This window comes from Rhinolophus sinicus, chromosome 4 (assembly GCF_057876585.1).
Source record: "Rhinolophus sinicus isolate RSI-liver-muscle chromosome 4, RSI-T2T, whole genome shotgun sequence".
Taxonomy (NCBI): Eukaryota; Metazoa; Chordata; class Mammalia; order Chiroptera; family Rhinolophidae; genus Rhinolophus; species Rhinolophus sinicus.
In genome coordinates this window covers 102,198,027-102,210,786 of record NC_142504.1, presented here as the reverse complement: position 1 = coordinate 102,210,786, position 12,760 = coordinate 102,198,027, and the positions used below count along the sequence as shown (strand labels likewise).

At 41.1% G+C, this 12,760-nt stretch overlaps 1 protein-coding gene across 1 annotated transcript in view; it reads left to right on the top strand.

Moving 5' to 3' along the window:
• Positions 1-10,864, top strand: part of MBD2 (methyl-CpG binding domain protein 2) — a 58,731-nt gene extending 47,867 nt beyond the window's left edge. Inside the window, exons 4-7 of the mRNA XM_019721880.3 lie at positions 3,435-3,525; positions 4,801-4,978; positions 9,203-9,341; positions 10,391-10,864. Coding sequence (XP_019577439.3) covers positions 3,435-3,525; positions 4,801-4,978; positions 9,203-9,329 — 396 coding nt within the window. The 3' untranslated portion in view covers positions 9,330-9,341; positions 10,391-10,864. The remainder of the gene's footprint in view (positions 1-3,434; positions 3,526-4,800; positions 4,979-9,202; positions 9,342-10,390) is intronic.
• Positions 10,865-12,760: the final 1,896 nt, after the last annotated feature.

Genomic DNA, 12,760 nt, shown 5'->3' with positions numbered 1-12,760 from the left:
AACTGGTTTACTGGGGAGGGTGTTGCCCAGACCATTGGCCATAGGCAGTGATGCACACAGGAAGCCATCCAGTTTTGTTACCTACAGGAGGGTGACAAAGAGCAAGGTATTAGAGGCACCTGGAGGGTCTGATTAGTGGGGGTTAGAAAAGGATGTAGCAACTGAGGTGACAGCGCGTTGTGGGAGTTTCTGCGAACGTGAAATCATTGCCCCTTAAAAGTGTTACATTGATTATTCGGCCTCACCCCAGGCAGCAGGGTTAAGCTGAGGAAAGCACTGATTTGGCAGGGGAAGTCAGATCTTCAGCAGGGGGGTTAGGATTGATGAAAGCAATCGTGTTTAGAAAGTGTGGTAGGGCAGCCATGGTAGCTGTCATAGAGGGGGACTCCTTCCAAATTTAAGGAGATGCCTTTTCAGTATTTTTGCCTGTAGACTTCGAGGGGTTGGGAAAAGTAGTGCAATGGGAAGAACTGCAGGTGACTACAGTTAATCACCCAGTAAAAACGTGGGATTCCTAAATGAGCAGATAAGGAAATGTTAAATTCAGGCAGAGGAAGACCCCTCCTTCCCCCCCCCTCCCCCCCAATGAGAAAAGGTCATTGAATTTGCTGAGAGGAGCTGACTGCCTTCTAGAGTAAATTGAGTGAAAATTCCTGGAAAAGGACCTAGGGGAACGGAGGTGGTACATATTGATCGTTCCTTGAGGAATTGGCTTGGGGTGGGGGGTGGGAGGGCAGAAAATGGTATTTGTATCAGCTAGATCAAGTTCGTGTTTTTAAAAACCAGTACAATTCTAGCTCCCCAAAGAATTCCCTTGTGCGGACCCTTTGTAGTCGGACCCTCCCTCTACCCCTGACCCCTGGCAACCATCCCTGTAGTTTATTCTTTTTCAGAATGTCATTTAAACTGAACCATGTCGTGTGTGAAAGACTTAGCATCATACCTACTGTATGTACATTTTAAAAATATTTTAAAATGCAAAGAATGTCCCTTCCCCAAAACAAATAAAACCAAACAGGTAGGAACCTGACAAGATGAATGTAGTGAGTTAGGAACACACTGAGGTGTAGACAGACATTAGCTCAAGGTTTCAATTCTCATGAAAGTGAGGTGAGCGTATTAGCTTTGAATGAGTGGTGGAAAGGATGGAGAGGGCAGTGGTGATCTTCACCAGGTAAATGTTGTCTTTTTTCAAACCAGCCCCCTTGCCTTCTCTGACCTTTCCCACTTCCCCCACCTCCTCTGGCGGGTGGGAGGGATATATATGCGCACACATACACATGTATACATACGTAAGTACATGTATCTCCGTTTTCATGGCGTAAGCATTTCATTTATAAAGAGGTCATCCATGCGTATCAGATTCAACTTCCGATTTAGTTGAGGGCTATCTGATGACATGTGGTGGTACTAGGAGTTGTAATCTAGAGCCGTGCATTCATTTCTCAAGCCAAGATTTATTTTGCAAAATTTCCTTCCTCAACTTTTTCATCATTTTTCTTCAAATTCATAGGAATTTTAAAATTATGAATTAAGAATGATAGAATGTTAAAAAATTTAACTTTCGATATTTAGTATTGGAATTTTTAGATGTAAAGTATTATTAAGTATATCTGTTCATAATTTCCATTCTTTGTTTTCTTGGTAGTGTTGATTTGGTATTTTTCAAATTAGATTATGTCTATATAATTTTATTGTAAAAGTATTTGTTAATCTCATACTCACTGGTTCCTCTGAGTAAGTTTTCATTAGGAATTAACTGGCTTTTGTTTTCCTTGTCTTTTTCTATAGTTGTGATATTCAAAGCATAAGTGATGTTATTCCCCCAAAGAGGAAATAGAAAGCAGTCTGGGTTTCTCGGGACACTCATCACATCATCAGTTATAACGTTCACCTAACCATTTTTGGCCCACGATGGTTAATGTAGGCGTGTCCTCATATATGTTGACCACACATTCAGCTGGTGATGTAATTTGTAAGGAGATGTAAGATCTTCAAAGGAGAGTGAGGGCATTCTGTTGCAGGTTACTCTTGCTGCTAGCATTAGCATTGAGGTTATTACAAATGCAACATGTTACTATTCTGCCATAACTCCAATTGTTTTACTGTATCTTTGCGTTTGTCTGGAGGGCAGTTACCTGATACCTTTCCCATATCCATAGGTCAAAATTTGCTGAAAGTAAATATAGTAAACCTTATGCCTACTCTGTGGCAAGTACTTTATATATATTGCCTTATTTAATTCCCACAATAATCTTATGTGATAGTCATTGCTGCCATAGTTTATAGAAGACAAAATTGAAGATTATAGAACTTGTCTAAGGTCATACATCCAGAGCTTGGGTTTGTGTGTCCCTTCAAGGTCTCATTCTAAGTCCATTTACTCCCATGTTCAGTCATCCGCACAAACGCTTTTTCAGTACCTACTATGTAACAGGCCTCTGGTTTCCAGGATTATAGACAGATATACAGAGTCCTAAGGAACTCCTTTATCTGTTTTTTGCGGGTGTAGTAGATACAAACCAGACTAGAAAAGAGGTGAAGGCTTGAGAACAAAGGCACTGTCTGTCTTATCTACTGTTTCACCCACAGGGCAAGCACAGCACATAGTAGGAGCTCAATAAATACACACTGAATGGATGAATGGCAGTAGTGAGAAGTAATAGCTAAGTAGGTGGGAGAATGAAGTGTAGAAAGGATATCAAGTCTTGGAGCACTTAGGATTTAGATAAGCAGTCGCGTCCTCAGTAGCCCTGTAGGATATGAAGAGCTTCCGTGTGCTCACTGGCGCCCCAAGTGGTGACCTGGGCCACAGAGTGACTAAGGTGTCCCAGGCTCTGTGCAGCAGGGAGAAGGTCACTCATGAATGTGGCATCTGTTTCCAGAGCAAGGAAGTATGTAAGGCATTTTAGAAAAGTTTCCGTAAAGACACAGCCCCCTTTGCCCTTAAAATATGCGAAAGGGCTAAACTTCTTAGAAAACGTTTTGGAAAAATCGCAAAGGTAGAGGAGCTCTTAATGATACTGGATAAAGGGGTGTTACACCTTATAATTTGTTGTCTTTTCCCTGATAAATGATAGCGTTACATTCTCATGCCAAGTGAATCTTTAAAAATGTTTAAGTTACATTCTCCGGAAGATACCTTATAAAGAACTGTATATAGTACATAGCACGTAACAATCTGTATGGTACTGTATGTAACGAGTGGATAGGCTGCATAAAACAAGAAAACGGTTTTTGAGTAATATCATTTGAAAAGAATTATGATGTGTTAAAGTAATTCATGTTTGGAGTATCCTTTAGCTTTTTGTAAGGAACAAATGGGGAAATTAGGAAATTGTTGAAATAATTTCAATTTCATCATTCAGCAGCATCGATGCGCTACTTTCTTGTTCCAAGAATGTACCTATTAACGGTGATGTTTTGCCTTACAGCTTTTCTGGGAGAAGAGGCTACAAGGACTTAGTGCATCAGATGTAACAGAACAAATTATAAAAACCATGGAACTACCTAAAGGTCTTCAAGGTACTACTGAGTTCAGTTGTGCAGTGCCTGCTGTGTGCCAGGCTCTGTGTTAGGTGCTGTGGAGTCAGAAGTGATTGAGATGAGGTCTTTCTTGGGGGGATGGAATGCCTTTCTAGATGATGTACCTCTTGTGTTTTAGTGAACCTAGGGGAAATGCACACGGAAAGCTTGTGTGTTGCAGGAGTGCTTCAGGGAAGTGTACTAAGATTTTCTTCTGTGTAAAGATTTGGCTTTAGCTTAGGTTCATCACACTAATTCACCCAGTCAGCCCAATGCAGGTGAGTGGCGGAGTTTCCTAAGCTTCCTGCTCACAGCAGCGTCTGCCCCAGCCCTTGATCTTTCTCTCCTCTTTCATCTAAAGAACAGCTAACAGCTCTCCTTCTTCCTCTCCCTCCACAAACCCCTGCTGCAAATAGCAGTGGGAAGAGGTGCCCCTCTGTCCAGTCACAGTGGCACGTGGGATCTGGGCTGCTAGTGTGCTTGTCACATCATATGTTAATTCCAAGTTATAGACAAGCGTTATTTTAGAGTATGAGAAGTTCAGCTTCTAAATCTTGCTAGATTGTGGATTGCTTAAAAATCCTCATGATTCATGGTTAGCATATTGTTTCATCCCTCTGTGTCCTTGGAAATGATTGCTTTAATTGGTTTAACAAGCGTAGGAGTTGAAGCAGTGCATTTAAATGTAGCCATGGGGTCAGTCGCCTTAGAGTAGTCAGGGTGTACAATTATTAAATCTGTTAGCTTGGATAGTTTGTGAGGTATTTGAAAAAGCTGTGAAAGCTGCAGGTACAGCATGCTTACATTGACTTTGCCTTTGAAGTCCCAAAACAAAGAAGACAAGTGTATTGCTTAAAATTCATGTTAAAAGCTGTAAAAGAAAGTATTCCAGGACTCTTAAGAATTCATTAACAGGGATGCTTGAGTATAATACGACCTTAGAAGGGACTTACATCATTAAAATAATTGACCTTGCTTGAGGAAATGTAGTAGCCAACTTTTAAAAAGTTTAGTACTTAGGAAAATGTATTTTTAAAGTTATGTTAAAGTTTTATTGAAATGCTCAGCTATTTTGTTACTGTTTCTTGAATGTTAATCCTTTGGTGTGTAATAACTATTAAGTAGATACAATGTAGTCCTTTGCTGCTTTGGCTTATGTCAGTTTTAAATGTATGATCTCAAATGAACATTAAAATAGCAGTTGTTTTAGGTTACATAAGGTTTGCTTGGCACGTCCAGATTTTTCCTTTAACAAGTCCATATTTCTGATTGCAGGAGTTGGTCCAGGTAGTAATGATGAGACTCTGTTATCTGCTGTCGCTAGTGCTTTGCACACAAGCTCTGCACCCATCACAGGCCAAGTCTCCCCTGCTGTGGAAAAGAACCCCGCTGTTTGGCTTAACACATCTCAACCCCTCTGCAAAGCTTTCATTGTCACTGATGAAGACATTAGGTAAGGCAGTTTGACGTAACTTCAAACATATGTTTACATTTGATAAATTTTACATTGCCTATTAGGTTTAGTGGCACATCTAGTCAGTGATGAATCAGTCGGAATGTTTTATGTATTATATATACAGAGCTTTCGTGAACTAATGGAAGGTGATACAGGACATTTAAAACAAGTACATGCTTGAAAAAAGTAGAAGTGCGGTGTATAAGGGGTGTCATCAGAATCATGTGCAAAGGACGGATCCGTTGTGCTCTTTGCATATCATTTCTGTGGTCTCTTGGCAGTTTGCGTTTCCTCCGTTCTGCTCTGAAGAACCTCTTTCATTCAGTTTTGCCTTTTATGATTGCTTCCTGCATTGGTTTGTCTGCAAGCCAGTCTCTCTTTAAAGCAGATCATAGCCATGTTGCGTTAAGCTCAGTTGTGTCTTCACAGTTCAGTTTACTTACCTTGATTATGTTTACCTCACTTAAGCTCAATTTAGAGATTTATTTATCTCTACTTCACCTTGTTTCAAGGAAAGATTTAAGGTGGCTCCAAAAACACACGCACGCATGCACACACAAGCAAATGGAAAGGTAAAGGAAAGGGTAAAGCAATAAAACAGAGCTGGGAATGAGGAGATGACACGAGCTGCATCTGTTAACGGTTTTTACTCTTTCTAAGTCTGGACCACAAATTAGGTTTTCAGCAGCAAATAGTGAAAGGAAAGCATCCAACTCAGATTGATAATGCCCAGAAAGTATAAGCAAACCATTGCTCAAGAAAAGCAAAACTATTATAGTTATTAACACCTCAAATAAATTCTTATATGGGATTTATGAACTTTGGTATCATTACTTTATAATCATGGTACAGTATACTGTATTTTCTTTAAAAATGGGATAGTGTGTATATACTTCAGCGTTTCTTTCCTCTGAACGTCAGTCAGAAAGCTTTGCTGGGGTATTATTCCTAGACAAAACCAGCAGATGGCACTTTTGAATCATAATTTTAAAATATGTTTTATTTTTGTATTTTAAATCCATAGAAGGTGACATTAGAATGTTTTTTCTTCTTTTTCTTTTTTCCCCACCTATTTTTATTAATTTTATTAAATTTATTAGGGTGACACTGATTAATAAAATGATACAGGTTTCAAGTGTACAATTCTATAATACATCATCTGTGTGGCATGAGAATTTTTTTTAATGTGTGAGTCTAGCTAGGTTTATAATTGGAAAGTCCTTCCTGGATTTTAAAATACTGTAGTTCCTTTTACAAAGACGTAGAGTGGTTCAAAGTTGCATCCAGATGCTTCGATTACATAGCATTTAGGATCAGCATTATTTTTTAAAGAAAAACAAAATACAAAATCAAGGAGAGGAATCAACTAGTTTTTTTGGATTATTCTTACCCCTGAGGAAGGAAATTACTCAGGAGACAAGTTCCTTTCTGTCTTGGAATGAGTGATCAGCAGGATTTCATCAGGTCACTACGGGTGTTGCCTGAGGTTCTGAGTGGTGTCGTGGGAAGGTTGGTGGCTTCAACACCACATCTTCTGATCATAGAGGAAAAACTATCTCAAAGCCAGAGCTGGATGACTTCCTTTTAGGGTAAAATCATCTAACAAATTACCCATTTGATTTAATTGTCATAACAGAAATTGTTAAGCAAACATTTCTTGTTGAATCAGTACCCGTTCCAAATAAATTACTGCAAATGGAATTGTTACCCATTCTCCAATCATGTAGCCAATATTCTGTTTATATTAAACCTTCAGTTAAAGATCTCAACGTTAAGTATATATTTTTTCAGCATATTTGATAATATTTTCATCTGTGGGTATGTTTGTTTTCTTAATGCTGGCTAACAAATTCTCAGAAATGTAGCAACTTAAAACAACACCCACTTACAGCTCACAGTTGCATAGGTCAGAAGTCTGGGCCAGGCATGAGTGGCTTCTGTGCCTGTGCCTCACATGCCTGAAATCAAAGTGTCAGCTGGACTGCATTTCCTTCTGGAGCTTGGGGTCCTCTTTTAAGCTCCGACGGTTGTTGTAGAATTCATTTCCTTGTAGTTGTAGGACTGAGGCCCTGTTCTCTTGGTGGCTGTGGGATGGGGGCTGTTCCCAGCAGTTAGAGGCTGAGGGTAGTTATCCTGCGGCTCCCTCCATGTTCCTTCTCCAGCTTCTGTCAGGAAGGGCCAGCACCTTCTACGGGCGCTTCTTACTAGGTCAGGCCCTCTCCGATAATCTCTTTTGATTAATTCAAGGTCAGTTGGCTCATAACCTAATTGTGCAGTGATAGTCCATCGCATGTACACATTCTGCTTGCCCTGAAGAGCAGGGAATTAATTATACAAGGAGTGCACACAGGGCTGGGACAGGGGCACGTCTTGGGGACTGTGTTAGAATTCTGCCTGCTCCAGTGGTCAGATGGCTTAATTTCAGCTTTTATAAATGTGGGAAGTAAGGCTCAGGATGAAGGCGAATCAGTGGCAAATGTTAGAGTCAGAGATGTACTCCTCCAGCCAGAAGCACCGTTCGCGCCATTTTCTTTGTTCTTCTCATGGTGACACTCCAGGGCAGGTGTGCAGATTGTCGTACTCAACTGTAACTAGGAGTGAGAGACTGCCAGTGAGACCAATCTGTCGTTTGTCATAAACCTGGAGTCACTGAGCCAGGGGCAAAACGAACTATATAAGAAATAAACAATGTGTTCTCCTTGACCTTGCTGCACATGAAAATCTGTTGAACTCCGGTTTCTTTTAATATGACAGAGGCTATTGAGCTAAGGCTTACCGACAGCCTCCCTCTTTTTGAAAATTCATTTAAAAAGTGGAGTTCTCTCTCTTTGAACTCTTTGTGCTGTTTTTAGAGTTTAATAAAGATGACATGTGATGCTTTGGTGGCTGCACAATCTGTGAACTTTGCTACCTTGGACGTAGTCTCATGAGATAAAGAGACACGTAGGCGGGAATATATATACGTAACTTTCCAACTGGTTGAATACTCAAGGAGTGAATACTGGGAATCTTGGAGTCTTCTGGAACATTGCTCCTCTACTCCTGCTTTTCCAGGTTTGGGCAGTGCTGTAATTTGTCTTCCTCAGTTAGTGATGGAGAAAATCACTTCTTTTTTCAGTAGAGTCCTCAGTATTCCTTGTCACATCTCGTCATTGGGCTGCTCCATTCCCCACTCTGCATCATCCTGATCACCTTTCCTCTGGTCCCAGGAAGTGATTGTTCCTGTTTGCTAGTCAGAGCTAACTCTCCCTCCTGTGCCTTTGCCTCTCTCCCATCCTTGTTTTTCTAAGACTTTTACTCACCGGTCTTCTCTCTTCTGTGTGTCTTCAACCTTTGCCTCTCCGTGTGGCTCTGGACGTGACTTCCTGTTTACCACCTCTGCTTGCTGAAACTATTTTAGGAATTCCTCTCGTGCCCTGTCTGGAAACTACTCAAATATTTTCTGCTTTTTAAACATAGAGTGCATACCAATTGTCTTTCTTCTTGGGCTTTGTTTTCCATCTAATGATTTAGAATCTTTGTTTCTATCTTGGAGTTATTATTAGCTCACTTTTGAGGCCCTGTTGCAGTCCCCAAGACACAGAGAAATTCATGACATGTTCTTGACCTACTCAGCTCATCTGATTTGAAGAGATGCTTTTAAGTGTCTCTCCTCAATGTGTAGGATCATGTGGTCTTGGCTTCCTCATAATGACTCATTGCCAGTAGGCCTGGGAACCCCAGGAGGAGCTCTGCCATGCTTTCCCCTAACAGCCATAGAATACCAGATGGAATCACAGCTTATCATGCCCGCACTGCGTCCATCTTTCTCAGTGCTTCATTGAACAAATCTATTTTCCTTCTTTATTCTCCATGCTACTTCCCTGTTCTCTCCCTGCTTCCAGGATGTTTCTATTTATCCATTATAGAAATAACCCCAAATCTTCACATATTTGAAATTCTTGAAGTTGAAGAAAAGGTCACTGGAATAAGTCTACTCCTACCAGACTTCTCTGTGAGATGAAGGATACCTGCTTGTCTGAATATCCCTCTTTTTGGCAAGGCTCATCAGTGTGATTTGGTTTTGTGAGTGTAGAAGCAGCTTTTGCAAAGTCTAGTGAGAAGGAAGCGTGTTTTTCTCAGGAATGTTCATGATTTTGAAGTACAGATGAACTTCATTCGCAGTTTCATACATTTCCATGACTTGCCAAATGACCGGCATCTTTTTATTCTGTGAACAAGGAAACAAGAAGAGCGCGTACAACAAGTGCGTAAGAAATTGGAAGAAGCACTGATGGCAGACATCTTGTCACGGGCTGCTGATACAGAAGAGATGGATATTGAAATGGACAGTGGAGATGAAGCTTAAAAAGATGATCAGGTAGAGTAACACCCATGAGAGATGCCTGGGACGTAAGGTGTTTTCTTTCCCTGCCCTCGCCGTGGGTAGCCTGCCTCAGCAGGGGATGAGAGGGCTTCTCTCAGACACAGAATGAAAGCACCTATCATCTCAACCCCGCTAGCTTTCTGGAGGGCTGCTGTCCCCTCTTTAAAACTATGGCCACAAAGTAGGCAAAATCCATCCCTTTTTCTAGGTTCTCTCTAGTATAGACTTGATGCAGGGAGCATGAGGACATTTGAAATTGTCATAAATAATTTCCCTTAAAAAATACGAGTTTTAATCCTACCCTAAACTCACATGAGTTTCCTGGTCTCTGTTCCATTGGGTGTATGTTCTCTTCTGATAAATGCACTCCAGTCTCCAAGGGTTTATGTGGCCTCTGGCTTCCAAACCTTCTATCCTGCATTGTTTCGGCAGGCCTTGTCTTACTTTCTACCATCCATAGCTCATTATTTACTTGTGTCCTTTGAAGCCAGCACTGTGAGGGCAGGGTGTGTGTATGGGGGTGGGGAGAGGGAATGAGCAGAGTGAGTTAGAGCGTTCTAACTCTAGTTGGCTTTGAACCCTTCCTCCCCGTCCCTTGCAGTCTGGGGACATTTACCGCATCCAACAGTCATCCTTGCATTCAGTGCTAGGTCCTGAGGACACAGTGGTGGATAGTCCATACGCTTACATAACCTTAGAGTATAGTTGTATTAAAAAAATGCTCACATAACGGTGTGATCACCAACGGTGTTCAGAAAAATGAAGGTGTTGAGAGGGCTGACGGCAGGGGGAGCTGCTAATGAGGTGTGAAGGGTCAACAAAGTCTCCCTGAGGAGGTGACATTTACTCTGATTCTGAACGGTGAGGGCTATACTGTGTTGAGCACCTTTTGTGTACAAAGTGCACTGACTGAATGCTAATCAAGGCTTTAAAAATGTGGCTTTATGTGAAATTCAGCCTCTCACTGTAATACTTTTTCAAGTTTTGCTGACCTCACCTGAGACAACACTGAATTACTTAAGTTTGTTTGTTTTTCCTTACAGGTGACTTTCGGCTGACTTTCCCCAAGAGTGAATTCCTAGAATTGAACAAAAACGTTTCCACTGGGTTTTACCTGTAAGAAAAAAAATGTACCCGAGCACATAGAGCTTTTTAATAGCACTAACCAATGCCTTTTTAGATGTATTTTTGATGTATATATCTATTATTCAAAACAAATGATGTTTATTTTGAGTCCTAGGACTTAAAATTAGTCTTTTGTAATATCATACAGGACCCGAGGTGAAGCTGAGCTTTGGATGCCAGGTGCAATCTACTGGAAATGTAGCACTTACATGAAATATTTGTTTCCCCCACAATTTTAATATGAACGGATCAGGAGTACCAAATAAACGTCCCAATTAAAGATTATTGACTTCACTGTATATAAACAGATTTTTTTATACTTTATTGAAAGAGGACAACTGTACATTCTTCCATCATCACTGTAAAGACAAATAAATGATTATATTCACAGACTGATTGGGATTCTTTCTGTTAAAGAACACGCACAATAAACAGCCCCTCCTGAGGATCCCTGATTTTCATGCAGCTGTGATCCCTGGGCCTTAGGTTTGAAATGGAGGTGGTAGGAAATATTTATACATTTGCAATAGGCCTCCAGATATCATGAGAATTGTGCTGTCACCTGAATTCTTAAGTTGACATTTAGCATGTGTAATTCTTTTTCCCCCTAGCCTGTGACTAATACTTTTTGTTAGTCTGTAAAAATAAGGCATGTTCTTCCCTTGGGCATAAATTAGGTACACAAGTACTTTTCAGGTGTTTCTTGAAGTCCGTGGTTTGTTTTTGTTTTTGTTTTTTTAAGATCATTGTGCATTTTCTAATGTCCACTAGCTTATGAACGGGCAGGTCAGACCCGTGGCCACAGAAAGAGGCAGCTTTCTAGGCAGAGTTGCTTAATGAGCCAGGTTGTAATACCTCTCTAGTCAGTACCCAGCCTCCAAAGTATTAACAGTTTGATTGTTTTTTGTTTTTTTTTCCTGTTAAAATTCATAAGTGCAACTTCATTACCACTTAAATTCCTTGATATCTGATTACTAAAACTGGCGTAGTATTATTAATGAGTTTTAAAAATCAAAACATACGTCAGTCTGATTCCAAGAAAAGGAGGGAGTGGTTATAAGTAAATTTAAGCACATTTTGAGAAATACAGAAAAAATATCTTTCTATAGGAAGGTTTTATGTACTCCTTCTTAACTGAGTTCTTTTAAATTTAGACCTCCAAAATGTATGGTCCAAGATGTGACCAATTCTACATGAGAGCACCTGTGCGTTTCATTACCACAGCCTCCAGCACCCTTCCATTCCCCGAGGACAGGGAAAAAAGAGAAAATAGTCAAAGCAGTATGTAGCTGGCTAGGTTTGGGCTGCTGTCTCTCTGGACCTCGTGCCAAATTACATAAGTCACCCTTTCCTGGAATTCCTGATTTACATTCAACCTTGATTTCTGGACCGTAGCCTCCCAGGGTCCTGGGAGCAGTGCTGCTGGTGGATGAGCAGGGATACTTACAGGCTCTGGGCAGACCGTTGGCAGAGAGGGTCTGCTCCGCCCCCACTGGGGTGGCATTGGGAGGTTAATGCTGATTTCTTTCTAAGCTCTGGCATGACTAGTTCGAATGATGTCCTAAGGCTTCCTTAGCCGCCCCTCAGTCCGTGGTTCTTTGTTTGTAATCAGGCTCGGGGGACTTCATCTTGGCGTTCTTTTGTGTGTTCCTTTTACAAAGCAATCCAACCAAGATACATGTGCTTTTATACACGGCTTTTGTAAAAGCGAAAGCACAATGTACACACCTACAAAACTTTGATTTTTGTTCGTAACATACTTTGCTCAGGGTAGAGAACAGGTATGAAAGCCATCACATGGTGTCCAACTGGAGAGCATCCCATTAGGCCAGGTGTTCCCCGTATGCCCGCAGGACACGTCCAAAATGAAATGCATCATTTTATCTCCAGAGACTCCCACTCGCTTGCATTCCCTAACGTGGGTAAAAGCCAATCGTCTGATCACGTTGCCCAGGGAAGAGGCCCAGGAGTGATCCCAAATGCCACTCTTGCCCACATCCCATCAATTCTGTTAGAACGAGTAACCGCCCTCCTCACATCTGTTTCCTTTCCATTCCTGCAGCCACTGCCTTCACGCAACCTCCTTTCCTCTCGTCTGAGCTTCCAGGGGTTCCTTTAAAATCGTTTTTTTACCTGTCCCCATTCCTTTCACCTTCTCCATCCTTTTTCTCCTCCACATAGTCATCAAAATGGCCCTCAAAGCCAATGTGACTGTAGCACTTCCCTGCTCAAAATTCCTCACTCGTCTGTGTATACAGTTGAGAGAACTTTTTAAGAGCAAGCACTTT